This window comes from Eptesicus fuscus, chromosome 8 (genome assembly GCF_027574615.1).
Source record: "Eptesicus fuscus isolate TK198812 chromosome 8, DD_ASM_mEF_20220401, whole genome shotgun sequence".
Lineage (NCBI taxonomy): Eukaryota > Metazoa > Chordata > Mammalia > Chiroptera > Vespertilionidae > Eptesicus > Eptesicus fuscus.
In genome coordinates this window covers 21,947,655-21,962,489 of record NC_072480.1, presented here as the reverse complement: position 1 = coordinate 21,962,489, position 14,835 = coordinate 21,947,655, and the positions used below count along the sequence as shown (strand labels likewise).

The 14,835-nt window shown below is 43.0% G+C and overlaps 1 protein-coding gene across 1 annotated transcript in view; it reads right to left on the bottom strand.

Annotated features, from left to right (window-relative positions):
• The window catches only part of MTRF1 (mitochondrial translation release factor 1), a 40,537-nt gene extending 25,711 nt beyond the window's left edge, over positions 1-14,826 (bottom strand). Inside the window, exons 1-5 of the mRNA XM_054719832.1 lie at positions 14,793-14,826; positions 12,713-13,138; positions 6,647-6,738; positions 4,487-4,568; positions 4,243-4,350 (exon numbers count right to left, since the gene is read on the bottom strand). Of these exons, the coding sequence (XP_054575807.1) occupies positions 4,243-4,350; positions 4,487-4,568; positions 6,647-6,738; positions 12,713-13,130 (700 nt within the window). The 5' untranslated portion in view covers positions 13,131-13,138; positions 14,793-14,826. The remainder of the gene's footprint in view (positions 1-4,242; positions 4,351-4,486; positions 4,569-6,646; positions 6,739-12,712; positions 13,139-14,792) is intronic.
• Between the last annotated feature and the right edge of the window lie 9 nt (positions 14,827-14,835).

Sequence of the window (14,835 nt, the reverse complement as noted above, 5' to 3'; positions counted from 1 at the left end):
TGCAAGAGGGATGTCCGACTGCCAGTTTAGGCCCGATCCCACAGGGATGGACATCCCCCGAGGAGTTCTGAATTGTGAGAGGGTGCAGGCTGGGCTGAGGGACCCTCCCCTCTCCCCCATGCACGAATTTCATGCACCGGGCCTCTAGTAATGATATAACAAGATATTGCAGGATTATTTTGAATACCTGCCCCACACTGGAACCAGCTATTTCTCCTTTCAAAGAGAAAGAATATTTCAAGACCACAATTGGGTGCTAGGGATGTTTACTGGGTTGGTCATTGTTTCTAGGCCTTTTCAGTGGTCAGAGATAGGAAATACCTCATGAGTTTATACTGATGCTGGGAGACAATTCTCTACCAGTTTCTTCTGTTTCTGCACATCTTACAAATGAGGCACTGCCTGCCCTTTTGTTCCAGAAAATCTTTTTGAGGGTGTTTGTATAGTGAACAGCTTTGGAGATGATGTCTCCCTCTAGAGCAAAGGACAAACTGCTCACATTCTTGGAAGATATAGTATCTCCTTTTAGAGCAATGGGCAGGCATACTTACTGACCATTAAAAAAGACTTGAGCCCTGGCCAGTGTGGCTCAGTTGGTTGAGCATTGTCCCATGCACCTAAAGGTCGCTGGTTCAATTCCCGGTCAGGGCACATGCAAGAATCAACCAATGAATGCATAAATAAGAGGAATAACAAATCAATGTTTCTCTCTCTCAAAACAAAACAAAAAAACAAACAAAACCTGCAAGACTTTAAGTCACTTGATATATGAAATTTTGCATGGAAGTGTTTCTTTTCACACAGCTTCTAGTGCTGTGTATATCTGTGGAATTCCTCTCTATGTTAATTAAACATTAAATTTATATATATATATATATATATATATATATATATATATATGGTCCCCCCCAAAAAATATATACACACTTTGAATATAAAGGCAGCATTTATTGAAATATATTTCATTTTCAAAATTGAGTTATTGCCCAGTTGGTGTGGCTCAGTGGTTGGGCATTGACCTATGGACCAGGAGGTCACGGTTCCATTCCTGGTCAGGGCACATGCCTGGGTTGTGGGTTCCATCCCCACTGTGGAGCGTGCGGGAGGCAGCCTAACAATGATTCTCACCATTGATGTTTCTATCTCTCTCTCCCTCTCTGAAATCAATAAAAATATATACTTTTTAAAAATTGAGCTGGTTTGGCTCAGTGGATAGAGTATCGGCCTGCAGACTGAAAGGTCCCAGGTTCGATTCTGGTCAAGGGCATGTACCTTGGTTGCGGGCACATCCCCAGTAGGGGGTGTGCAGGAGGCAGCTGATCGATGTTTCTCTCTCATTGATGTTTCTAACTCTCTGTCTCTCTCCCTTCCTCTCTGTAAAAAATCAATAAAATATATTAAAAAAAATTGAGCTATCAGCTGTTAAAGTGTATATATATATTTTTTGGGGGACACAATGCATTTAAATATGCATATTTTAAAGATAGGTGCTTTCCCCCCTTTCTCTATTTTAGTCTTTTTCTTCTTTTTTTTTAATCCTCACCCAAGGATATTTTTCCATTGATTTTTTTCTCTTTATTTCCATTGATTTTTAGAGTAGAAGTGGGGGGTGGGGGGGAGAGACAGAGAGAGAAACATTGATTGGTTGCCACCTGCACGTGCCCCTGACTGGAGCTAGGGATTGAGCCTGCAACTGAGGTACCAAGTACATGCCCTTGACCGGGAATCGAACCCAGGACCCTTCAGTCCGAGGGCCGATGCTCTAGCCACTGAGCCAAATCGGCTAGGGCTATTTTAGTCTTCTAACCACATCGTTTTCTTCTCCTAATTACAATAAATAAATCAATTTTTTAAAATTATAATTTCAATGGAGGTTTATTCTTAGTCTTTAATTTAAAGATATATGAGTAAAATATTTAAAATGTCTGCTTTTTGAAAAACATTGTCTTACTTTAAAAAAGATCTTTATTTATTTTGCCAGTGAGTCAGTGTATCTAAAAGAGAGGCTTCCCACACATTGTTTAGGCTGCTCTACATACCTGAGATACTGATCTCTTCCTATTGTTAAGTTCTTGCCCTCTCATTCCTGAAAATTGGATTCAAAATATATATCTCAGAGATCACTGATGACATTTTCCATTATTCTCTTTTATAATATTGCTGTTTCTGATTAGATTCTCCTTGAAACTCTCTCCTCTCTTGCTTCCATATTATACTGTCCTCATCCTTTTTCTTCTTACCTGACTCCTCTTTTTCTTTTGCCAACTAGTCTATATTTCTAAATGTGGCCATGCTCCAAGGTTTGGTGCCCTGGATGGTCCCTCTCTATAGACTCTCCCTCACCTATTTCTCAGTATCAGACATTATCTCTGTGCTGACAGCTATCAAACATCTTTCTTCAATTCTGTTCTCTCACCAAAGCTCTGGTTACAAAACTTTACAATTTACTGGATATTTCTAAATGAATGCTCAATATAACTACAAACTTAATAATTCAAAAACCACTTATACATTATTCTTACCAAATGGGCTGGCTCTGCTTTGTAACTTCTATCCCATTCAATGGCATGAATGAATATTGCAATCCTGCTAGCTACAAATGTTAGAATCCCTGTGGCTCATCTCCTTTGTGACAGAATAGACTAATGGTATGTAGTGTGGCTCTGGATCAGACAGGCTTAAAGTTAATCTTCTGATTGCCATTACTTATTGTGGGATCTTGGATTAGTTACTTACTCTTTGAGTCTACATCCTCATCTGTAAAAGGGGACTAATAATACCTATCTCACAGGATTGTAAGGATCAAACAACCTACACTGCACATAGGACATATTAGGCAAGCAACAGCCCCACTTGTAGTCGGACAGTTACCAAATTTTGCCCATTCTTTCTCTGAAGGTATTTCATATGTCTCCCTACTCCAAATTCTAACTCTCAGTCATATCTTGATTACTCGAATAACCTCTCTGCCTTAAATCTAACCTGTTCAATCCATTCTTTAGATTGTGTCAAAATAATCTTCTTGAAATGTATACTTATTGCCTGGCTGGCGTGGCTCAGTGGTTGAGCATCGATCTATGAACTAGGTAGTCACAGTTCGATTCCCGCTAAGGGCACATGCCTTGGTTTCGGGCTCGATCCCCAGTGTGGGGCATATAGGAGGCAGCTGATCAATGATTCTCTCTCTTCATTGACGTCTCTGTCTCTCCTTCTCCCTCTCTGAAATCAATAAAAAAATATATATATATAAAGTTTATTTATCAAGTCATATTCTTATTAATAAAATCAACAGCTTTCTATTCCGTCAAGGTCAGTTCAGCTTTCAAGGATGTTCAAACCCACTCAAGCCTATTTCCTATTACTTCTCATCACAAATGTGCCCTGGGGAAGTTGGCTTCCTCACTGTCCTACACGCACACCAATATCTTTCCCACCACCATGCTGCTGCTCAGGTTGTTCCTTCCCTCTGCTCTCACTGGCTGAATTTAAAATCTGTGCCAAGCACAACTTACTTATGCTATATACTGGTTTTCATTTCCCTAGATTGTTTACCTTACATTAATCCTCTTTCTCCACTTTGATAGTTTGTGGTTTATTATTCATGACCCCCTCTGTCGACTACAGTGTATCACTGTGTAACCAAGCAGATAACTACTTCCAGGTGGATTAAAAGAATGGGAAGAAATTACTATCAGATGTTCTGATTTAACATACTGAACATACTTGCAAGTTTAAAGGCTTGCATTGTTTGTTATTATTTATGTTGCTTAAGTTTTTATCACCTCAAGTAGATGCAAATTTTTTGAAAATAAAGACTAATAACTAACTTCTCCTGCATTCCCATAAAAATCTAACATATCATTAGCCACTTAGTCTAATTGGAAAACCTTTCAATTATACATCATATAAGTCATAAAGTTCTTTAGAGTAAAAGCCTTAACATACCTTTGTTTTGAACAACAAAGCAATGCTTTTTCAGGCAAGGTACATGCCTATCCTCCATAGGGAAATGTTCTCTTACTTAGATATTCCTTTCTGGGAGGGTATCTCCCTCCCTCCCACTCCCTTCTCCCAGTTAAAAACTCTACTATGGTAAGCCACTGGGATTGATGAGTCTATGTCACAGTATTTAGCACATACAGATCAAATGTTTAACAAAACAGGACTACATGGGTCTAATGAAGCTCAGAGGAAAAATATTTTTCAGTATCATCGGTGGACAGAATCCTCAACTACACCTACCATAATCAGCAGGTGTATAATTCAGAAGTTCAAATTTCCAGTGTTTATAGCCTGAATAATTCTGGTACATGTCAAATATTTCCCGGGTAAATTGTTGGCAGATATCACCTAAAAGAAAATACAAAAAATATTAAGTCGGCACAAATTTCTAAGAAAACCATTCTTAATTACAGTTATAGTGTGTCAAATCAAAGTAAAATTTAGGTATTTCTTAGATTATTTACAATAAAATTATTTTACAGACCTCCAGTGGTTCTTCCAGATGTCACCTCTAAAATAACATCATTTTCGTCATATTTTTCCTTTGGCACTAAACTCTGGAAAAGCTAAAAAAAAGGGAAAAACTATAAACATTAGTATGTTCTATATACGTATATAGTATATACACTGTCATTACTTGAACTTAGATAAAAGACCCAAAAATATATTTTAAAAAAATCAGTAATTAACAAAGTCATATAGCATCCCAATGAGGTTTACTCCTAAAATGCTTTAATAAGTAGACCTAATTAAACCTAAAGCAAGTGATAAACTCATAGGAACAATGAAGTTACTTGTCAGGATGTTCTCTACGATGCTACCAGACTATCTTAACTTTCTAAAATGCAGAAGTTTAGATCAAAGTCTAGTGTTCCATTCAATTTTCTTCAGATTCTGCCTAATAGTTCTGAACAATAACTTCTTTCATCTAATGAATAAAGTAAAGCTTTGGAAGTCTTCATTTCACACATGATTGCATATTTTCTCCTGCCATAAATGACAGCAAGCACTAGGCTGTGCCCTGCCTTCTCAGTAGAGTTGCTTTGTTTAAAGAGGATGTTGAGGACTCCCAAGATAAGGTTCAAATAGTTTCTTAGCTGTGATAAGAAAAAAAGGAGCATCCTAACAAAGAAAGTAGCCATCTTTCCTCTTAGGAAGAAAAGGGAAGTAATTTTATTTTTATTATTACTAAAAGGTCTTTCAAATCAAACTAAAAGTACCTATGGGTCATGATACTCCCTATTGTCAATTTTCAAAATATTCCATCTCTGCTAAAAATGATCTAGTCTACGGGAGAGAATATTAAAGTCAGACATCTTACTTTGATTAGCTGGTTAAATACCTCCACCTTATCCCCTTCAACACTTCACAAAGCTCCTCCACTGGATTCCCAGAATAGGGAAGACTGAAGGCAGGAGATGGCAAATATGACAGAAGGAAACATGGTATACAGTTCTGTGATTTTAGACAAATCATCCATTGAGCTATAAGAAGCTAAAGACTGACAAGTGTTGGCGAGGATGCGGAGAAAAAGGAACCCTCGTGCACTGCTGGTGGGAATGCAGACTGGTGCAGCCACTGTGGAGAACAGTATGGAGTTTCCTCAAAAAACTGAAAATGGAACTCCCATTTGACCCAGTAATCCCACTCCTGGGAATATATCTGAAGAAACTAGAAACACCAATCAGAAAGGATATATGCACCACTATGTTCATAGCAGCACAATTTACAATAGCTAAGATTTGGAAACAGCCTAGGTGCCCATCAGCAGATGACTGGATCGGAAAACTGTGGTACATCTACACAATGGAATACTATGCTGCCATAAAAAAGAAGGAATTCTCATCATTTGCAGCAACCTGGATGGAATTGGAGAACATTATGCTAAGTGAAATAAGCCAGTCAATGAAAGAAAAATACCACATGATCTCACTCACTTAGGGATAGTAAAGAACATTATAAAGTGGTGAACAAAAAGATAGATACAGAGACAGTAAAGCATCAAACAGACTTTCAAATAACAGGGGGAAAGTTAGGGAGAGGTGGGGGAGTTATGAAATCAAACGAAGGACTTGTATGCATGCATATAAGCATAAACAATGGACGCAAAACTCTGGGGGGGGAGGGCATGTGTGGGTGTGGGGTGGGGAGGTAATGGTAAGATATGTACACATATAATACCTCAATAAAAATATTAAAAAAAAAAAGAAAGAAAGAAGCTAAAGACTTGTGTTAACCAACTGTCTCTAGATCTCTGGATTCATTCCATTTTATCTGGAATGCAAATTTTCAATCCTTAATTAACACAATCACCATGAACCATTCCCCCTTTCTAAGACTTAAAAAACCCCGATGTTTCCTCTTGGTGAACTAAATATCTTTATCAGCATGTGTTCCCTTGACTGGCAAGCTAATAGATTCAACTTTAGAATATTGCTGCTGGGAGGTGGGGGAGTTTTTATTCTTTGATATCTATCACAATTTCTTCAATCTCATTCTGTAGCAAATTACAGCACTAAACCCAATCTAAACCCTTATCGTAAGAGAAGATTTAATAGCTGGTGTTTGAAAAGTACTTTGAGCACCAGTGCATAATCTAGCATATATTAACACCAGTGCGATTAGTTTACCTTCTGAAACATACCTCACTGTATAACACGTTAATTTTTTGAGCAATGGTTTGCCTCTCTTCCAATGCAAGTTCTTGTAACTGCTTTTCATCTTGTTGATTTAGACCTACAAACAGACAACAGTAACGATGATAAACTTCTTAAATACTTACAGGAAAACTCTTAAATAGCTACCTAATCTCTGCCCACTAAGTTTTATTTCAGTTGTGAAGCAAGGAATTATACCAAAGAACAGTTAGAATAGTTAGAGAATATCAATAGACAAGTATTTGTAAAGTATGTCCAAAAATTCCTGGGTTTTTGAAAAGAAGCATGATCTTGCCCCAACAGCTTATGATTTGAATGTCTATAAGTAATTATAGAAAACAGTGATTAATCAAACAGGGACTGGCTAATTAAATATAAACCCAAATAAGATGTTTTGGAGTAAATTGGCTATTTCTTGTCTAAAGGTGGTAACCATTACCCAGCACACACTGAATAATCTAGCATGGCTAAAGCTTCCATTTTTGTAGAGTACATGTAGCCGGTATCACTATCCTATCTAATAAAAGGGTAATATGCAAACCAATCATCACTCTGTCACAAAGATGGTGGCACCCAGTCCTCTCAGCCCAGCCAAGAGTTCCCCAGTCCGGGCGGGTGGCCACTGAGAGCGGGCAGCGTGAGTGGCCTGGTGGAATGTTTGCTTCGTTGCCACGGCGACGAGGCAAGCATTCCGCTCCCAGCCATGAATGGGCCTCTGGGCTGTGGAGAGCCTCTGGGCAGCGGGCGCAGAGCGGCCAGGCCCCGCAGAGAGCTATTGGCGCATGGATTCATGTGCAGGGCTACTAGATATTATAGAATAGCAGAACTATAAGCCTAAAAGAGAGTTTAGAAACACTGCTTTTCTTTCAGTTTCTGTATATTGTGAAAAAATTTCCTAAGAGAAAAAATATTAAAATAGCAATATTAATAAATACTTAAAAAATACTAAAATTAAAAATAGCTCTCACATCATATACAAAATTAACTCAAGTAGATCAAAGACCTAAATGTAAGAGCAAAAATATAAAACTCTTGGAAGAAAACAAAGAAACACTGCTTAGTGACCTTAGATTATACAATAGTTTCTTAGATAATATGACACCAAAATCACAAGGAACAAGAGAATAAAAAGATAAATGGACATCATCAAAATTTAAAAGTGTGGTGCTTCAAAGAACAATCCACAGAATGGGAGAAAAATTTCTGTAAATCAACTATCTGATAAAGAACTTGTATCTGGCTCTGGCCAGACAACTCAACTTGGTTAGAGCATCATCCTGATATGCAAGATTAGGGGTTCAATCCCTGGTCAAGACACATAAAAGAATCAACCAATGAATGCATAAATACATGGAACAACAAACCGATGTCTCTCTCTCTCCCTTCCTCACTCTCTCTCAAATCAATAATAAAAATAAAAAGAACTTGTGTCTATACTATAAAAACTCTTACAAATCAATAACAAAAAGACAAGTAACTCAATAGATAAAAGATCTGAACAGTCATTTATCCAAAGATGATATGACAAATAGGCACACACACACAAAAAAAAATGCTCATCATTAATCAGGGAAAGTCAAATGAGCCCTCGCCAGTGTGGCTCAGTTAGCTGAGCATCATCCCATGCACCTTAAAAGGTCACGGGTTTGATTCCCTGTCAGCGCACATGCCAGGATTTTGGGCTTGGTCCACAGAAGGGGACATGCAGGAGGTTTCTCTCTCACATCATGTTTTTCTCTCCCTTTCCCTTCCTCTCTTTCTGTAAAATAAATAACATATTTAAAAAATATATTTTTAATTTAAAAAAAGAAATCAAAATCACAAGGAGATATCACTTCCCACTCACTAGGATCACTAGAATCAAAGAGGCAGATAACAAGCATTGGCAAGGATGTGGAGAAATTAGAACCCTCAGACACTGGGGATGGAATGAAAATGGTGCAGCCACCTGGAAAAGTGTGACAGTTCCTCAAAAGGTTAAACATAGTTATGAGACACTCAGCAATCTATGTCCACACAAAAACTTGTACACGACGTTCCTAGCGACATTGTTCATAATAATAAGAAAGTGAAAACAACTCAATAACTCAATATCCATCAACTGATAAATGGATAAATGAAATATGGTATACCCATACCATGAAACATAATTCAGCAATTAAAAAATGAAGTATGTATACAGACTATAACATACATAAACTTTTAGAATACTATGCTAAGTGAAAAAAAGCCAGTCACAAAGGACAATATACTACAGGATTCCGTTTATAAAGTACTAGTGGCCCAGTGCACGAAATTAAGGCACATTAAAAGGGGATTAATTAGAGGAAATATTTTAATATTGCTATTTGCCCTTTCTCTATAGTAGAAGTGTCAGAGATGAAAGAAAGTTAGTAAAATGTATATGAAAATCTTCCACCTGTCAGAGTCTGGGGCGCACCACGGGACCCAGAGTTAAGTCCCCGCCCACCCCATGTGCCTCAAAATCATGCGAGACCCAGACCCAGTCAGCCCTCCCCCGCCATTGGGCTAGATCCAGACCCGGCCAGTCCCACCTTTGTCAAGCCCTGCCAGGCAGGGGGCACAGCCTCAGGTCCCCTGGACCAGCACCGGGGCAGGGGGCACGGCCTGAGGTCCCCCAGCCCAGGCCAGGGCAGGGGGTGTGCCTTGAGGTCCCCCGTCAAGCCCCGCCAGGTGGGGGACGTGGCCTGAGATCCCTTGTCAAACCCCGCCCGGAAGGGGGCGTGGCCTGAGGTTCCCCGTCAAGTCTGGCCAGGTGGGGGGCATGCCTTGAGCTCCCCCATCAAGCCTCACTGGGCGGAGGACGCAGCCTAAGGTCCCCCGGCCCGGGGCCAGGAGGGGGGCGCAGCCTCAGGTCCCCAGTTAAGCCCCACTGGGATGGGGGTGCAGCCTCAGGTCCTCCGTCCAGCCCCGCTGAGTGGGGAGTGCGGCCTGAGGTACCCCAGCCCTGGGGCAAGGGGAGTAGCCTGAGGTCCCCTGGCCCAGCACTGGGGTGGGGAGGCGCACTTTGAGGTCCCCCAAGCCCCGCTGGGCGGGGGGCGTGGCCTCAGGTCCCCAGGCCCAGTGCTGGGGTGAGGGGCGCGCCTGAGGTCCCCTGGCCCAGCACCGGTGCCGGGGCTCACCTTGAGGTCCCCCATTAAGCCCTGCCGGGCAGGGGGTGTGGCCTGAGGTCCCCAGGCTTGGCGCCGGGGTGGAGGGTGTGGCCTCAGGTCCCCTGGCCCAGCGCCAGGGCAGGGAACATGGCCTGAGGTCCCCTATCAAGCCTCACGGGGACGGTGGGGCACAGCCTCAGGTCCCTGCTGATTGCTCATTAGGGTTCATTACAGGAACTCAGCCTCCGCTGTGGATGCAGCCATCTTGTGTTACAGAAACCCCCACCTCCGCTGTGGGCACAGCCACCTTGTGTTACAGAAACCCCTGCCTCTGCTTGTGGGCACCACCATCTTTATGGAGGAGTGATGGTAATTTGCATATTCCCTCTATTATATAGGACTAGAGGCCTGGTGCATGAAATTCGTGCACAGGGGTGTGTGTCCCTCAGCCCAGCCTGCACCCTCTCCAATCTGGGACCCCTCGAGGGATGTCCGACTGCCCATTTAGGCCCAATCCCGGTAGGGCAGTTGGACATCCCTCTCACAATCCAGGACTGCTTGCTCCCAATTGCTCACCTGCCTGCCTTCCTGATTGCCCCTAACCCCTTCTGCCTGCCAGCCTGATCACCCCCTAACCACTCCCCTGACAGCCTGTTTGCCCCTAACTACCCTCCCCCGCAGGCCTGGTGCCTTCCAACTGCCCTCCCCTGCTGGCCATCTTGTGTCCACATGGGGGCAGTCATCTTTGACCACATGGGGGCAGCCATCTTGTGTGTTGGAGTGATGGTCAATTTGCGTATTATTCTTTTATTAGATAGGATTAGATAGGATAGAGGCCTGGTGCATGGGTAGGGGCTGGCTGGTTTGCCCTGAAGGGTGTCCCGGATCAGGGTGGGGGTTCCCTTGGGGCATAGGGCGGCCTGGGCAAGGGGCCTGTGGTGGTTTGCAGGCCGGCCATGCCCCCCGGCGACCCAAGTGGAGGCCCTGGTATCTGGGATTTATTTATCTTCTACTAGAGGCCCGGTGCATGAAAATTCATGCACTGGAGGGGGGGACCCTCAGTCCAGCCTGCCCCCTCTCACAGTCCGGAAGCCCTCAGGGGTGGGAGGCAACCCGGTGATCAGGAGAAGGTGACACCCCATCACACCCCTGCTGCTGCCACTGCCAGCAGCACAAGACTTGGCTGGACCTGGGTGGCTGGGCAGCTGCCATCCGAGGCTTGTCTGTGCCTTGGGTGTTGGCTGGGCAGCTGCCACCTGAGGCTTGCCTGTGCCTCAGGCCAGCCCTGGGCAGCTGGGCAGCCAACATCTGAGGCTTGCCTGCGCCTCGGGCTGGCCCTTTGGCGGCTGGAGGGCTGAGGGGACTGGGGGGACTCCCGAGGCAGGTGTGTGGAGCAGCTGGGTCCGCCTGGGGGCTTGCCCGGCCTTGCCGAGTGCCTGCCGCCCTGGCGGGGCTGAGGGGACTGGGTGCCGCCCTCTTGTGGCTGTGGGTGCCACCATCTTTGAGGGTAGGGCAGTCAATTAGCATATCCCCTCCTTATTGGCTGTGGGCACCACCATCTTTGAGGGCATGTCAGTCAATTAGCATATTCCCTCCTTATTGGCTGTGGGCGCTGCCATCTTTGAGGGTGGGGCAGTCAATTAGCATATTCCCTCCTTATTGGCTGTGGGCACCACCATCTTTGTGTTGGCATGAGGGTCAATTAGCATATTCCCTCTTTATTAGATAGGATAATTGAAACTTTGTAGCCTTGGGCGGAGCCAAGCCTCCTGCTCTCTCCGTGGCTGCAGCCATTTTTGTTGGGATTTATTTATCTTCTATAATTGAAACTGTAGCCTTAAGCGGAGGCCAAGTCAGGCCAGGGCTGCAGAAACTTGGCTTCCTCCATTGCCAGGGGCAACTCAAGCCTCCTGCTCTTTCCAGCTCCATGGCTGCCGCCATTTTTGTTGGGATTTATTTATCTTCTCTAATTGAAACTTTGTAGCCTTGAGTGGAGGCCTGGGCTGGCCAGGGCAAGCAGAAAGCCTGGCTTCCTCCATTGCTGGGGAAACCCAAGCCTCCTGCTCTCTCCGTGGCTGTAGCCATCTTGGTTGGGTTAATTTGCATACTCACTCCTGATTAGCTGGTGGGTGTGGCTTGTGGATGTATGGTCAATTTGCATATTACTCTTTTATTAGATAGGATGCCTGAAATAAGTAAATCTAAAGAAATAGAAAGTAGATTAGAGGCTGCCTAGGGCTAGTAGGGAAGGGGGTGATTGGGATGAGATGGCTAAAGGGTGATGAAATAATACCTAGACCAAATAAATCCTTTGGTGGGGTAGAAACTATACTTTTGTGTTCCTGGTATGTAGCACTGTAGGGCAGTGCTCAGTAAAGGTCTGTTCAATAAATTAAAGCTTCTGAATAAGTCTCCCAGACCCTAAAAACTTCCTGGCAAGCACCATAAGGAGCTCAGTCTCTTAGTAGTTGATCTTTAGTAGCTGAAATACTTCAAACATCCAGAATACAAACTCCTATCCTTTCCAAGTGTAGAGCTCATTACCTGTAGGCTTTTTAAAGACTGAGTTTTGGGAGCGGGAGCGAGATGGAGGGGGTCAATGGGGGAAAAAACGGGGGACAGCTATAATACTTTCAACAATAAAGGTAAAAAAAAAAGACTGAGGCCCAGTCAGTGTGGCTCAGTGATTGAGTGTCGACCTATGAACCAGGAGGTCACAGTTCGATTCCTGGGTAGGGCACATGCCCAGGTTGTGGGCTCAATCCCCAGTGTGGAGTATGCAGGATGCAGCTGATCAATGATTCTCTCATCATTGATGTTTCTACTCCTCTCTCCCTTTCTCTCTGAAATTAATTTTAAAAATATATATTTTAAAAGACTAAGTTCATTTAACTTAGAAAATCAATCCTGTACTTATACACACACATATCTTTTACTTACTTTTACACATTGATTCTAATTCTTCAATTGCTTTTTCGGCCTCCTGAATTTCTTGGTAAAGGGCTGCAAGTGGTGCCAACTCAGCATGTCTTCGATTCAAGGACCTTTGGTCCCCTTGATTCACAGAGATATGCTGCAAACACTGATCAAGTGTTTGGTACTCCTTATTCAGGTCCTCCATATATTTCTGTAATGCTTTATGCTTCCAGAGCATCTTGGTGTTTTGATGACAGAATCTCTTAGAGCAATTCTTATTTAACAGACTATGGAGAATGTGATTCCTGTTTTGTCTAAAAATCCCCAGCCTTGTATCAAGATGTATCTGTGTAAATTGATGAAAAAGGAGGGGGATGTGGCACTGGTGATGACCATGAAGAGATGAATGTCTAAAGAGCCAAACACAGAGGTGACGGTTCATCTCAGTATCTGAAATAAAACAAACAAACATAATCTGGAAAAAAAAAACAACTCTGCAGATATAATATAGCTGGAAAGAACCTGAGGAAATCTTGCTCAGTTCACTCCCTGAGCCAGCTCCATACATGGTCCTCAAATTCCATCCTATATAATAAAAGGCTAATATGCAAATCGACTGAACGGTGGAATGACCTGTCACTATGATGCACGCTGACCACCAGGGGGCAGATGCTCAATGCAGGAGCTGCCCCGTGGTGGTCAGTGCAGGGAGCACCGCTCAGTCACAAGCCAGGCTCACTGCTGGTGAGCACAGTGGCGGTGGTGGGATCCTCTCGCGCCTCCATGCAATGCTAAGGCTGTCCGATTGCCTGCTTAGGTCGCTCCCAGGGGAGCAGGCCTAAGCTGTCAGTCTAACATCCCCCGAGGGCTCCCAGAATGTGAGAGGGCACAGGCTGGGCTGAGGGACTCCCACCACCCAGTGGTAGATTTTCATGCACCAGGCCTCTAGTAACTCACAAAAATAAAAGAATTCCTCAAACCTCTGAAAAGAATGTATTAAAATAAATGAAGAGAGCACAAAGCACTTTTTCTATCACTCAACATATATAATTAAGGCAAAAGTAAGAGTGTAACCAATAAATATATCAATAGAATGGGTTAAATCAGCTATTTTTCTAGAAAGTATTCAGAATACAGAATTGAGTGCGTGAACAAGCACTTGAAAGGTATAAAATAATCATTCAAACTTTAGATGGTTCACATATTTTTGGATTTCTGAAGTTTGATGTAAATAACAACTATTTTCTTATATCCAGATGTCCAAGGAAGTCAAGTAATTTAATCATAATATTTACTCAGCTAGACAGAGACACAGCTGATTCTAGAATGCAAGTTTCCTATTGAGAACTCAGTGCTTTCACTTTCAATTCTACAGTCACTCTTCAAAGTTGCTTCCTTGCCTGGATCAGTGTGGCTCAGTTGATTAAATGTCATCCAAAAGGCCACCATTTTGATTCCTGGTTAGGGCACATGTCCAATTTGCAAGTTTGGTCCTAGGTTGGGGTGCATATGGCAGGCAACCAATCAATGTTTCTCTCTCACATCAATGTTTCTCTCTCTCTCTCTCTCTCCCCCTATCCCCTTCTCTTTCTCTAAAAATCAATAAAAACATTTTTTTAAAAGGATGATTCCTACAGCTGAAATCCTAAAGGAAAAAAGCTTCAAATATTAACAGACTAAGAAAGTAGGTCTGGTAAAAAGGGACAATGGTGATAATTACAGTTGACCCTTGAACAACATGGGTATGAATTACAACGGGTCCATAACATCCTGACTTTTTTCAATAAATATAATCAGCCCTCTGTATCCCCTGGTTTTCCATTTGCAGATTCAACCAACCATTGTTGGGAATTCATGGGGGCAGAGAACCAATTGTATGCATTGTTTTATACCACTTTATATAAAGGATTTAGCAACTGGGATTTTGGTATCTATGGGGGTCCTACAACCTATTCAACATGTGTACTCAGGGATGACTGTAATTAAGTTTGGGGAAGTCAAAAGTTACACACAAACTAGAGGCCCAGTGCATGAAATTCATGCATGGGTAGGGTCCCTAGGCCTGGCTGGCGATCAGGGCCGATCAGGTTCTCCGCCTCCCCACCTCCTCCTCCTCTCGCTCCCTCGGTGCCTGGCCACTGCAGCTG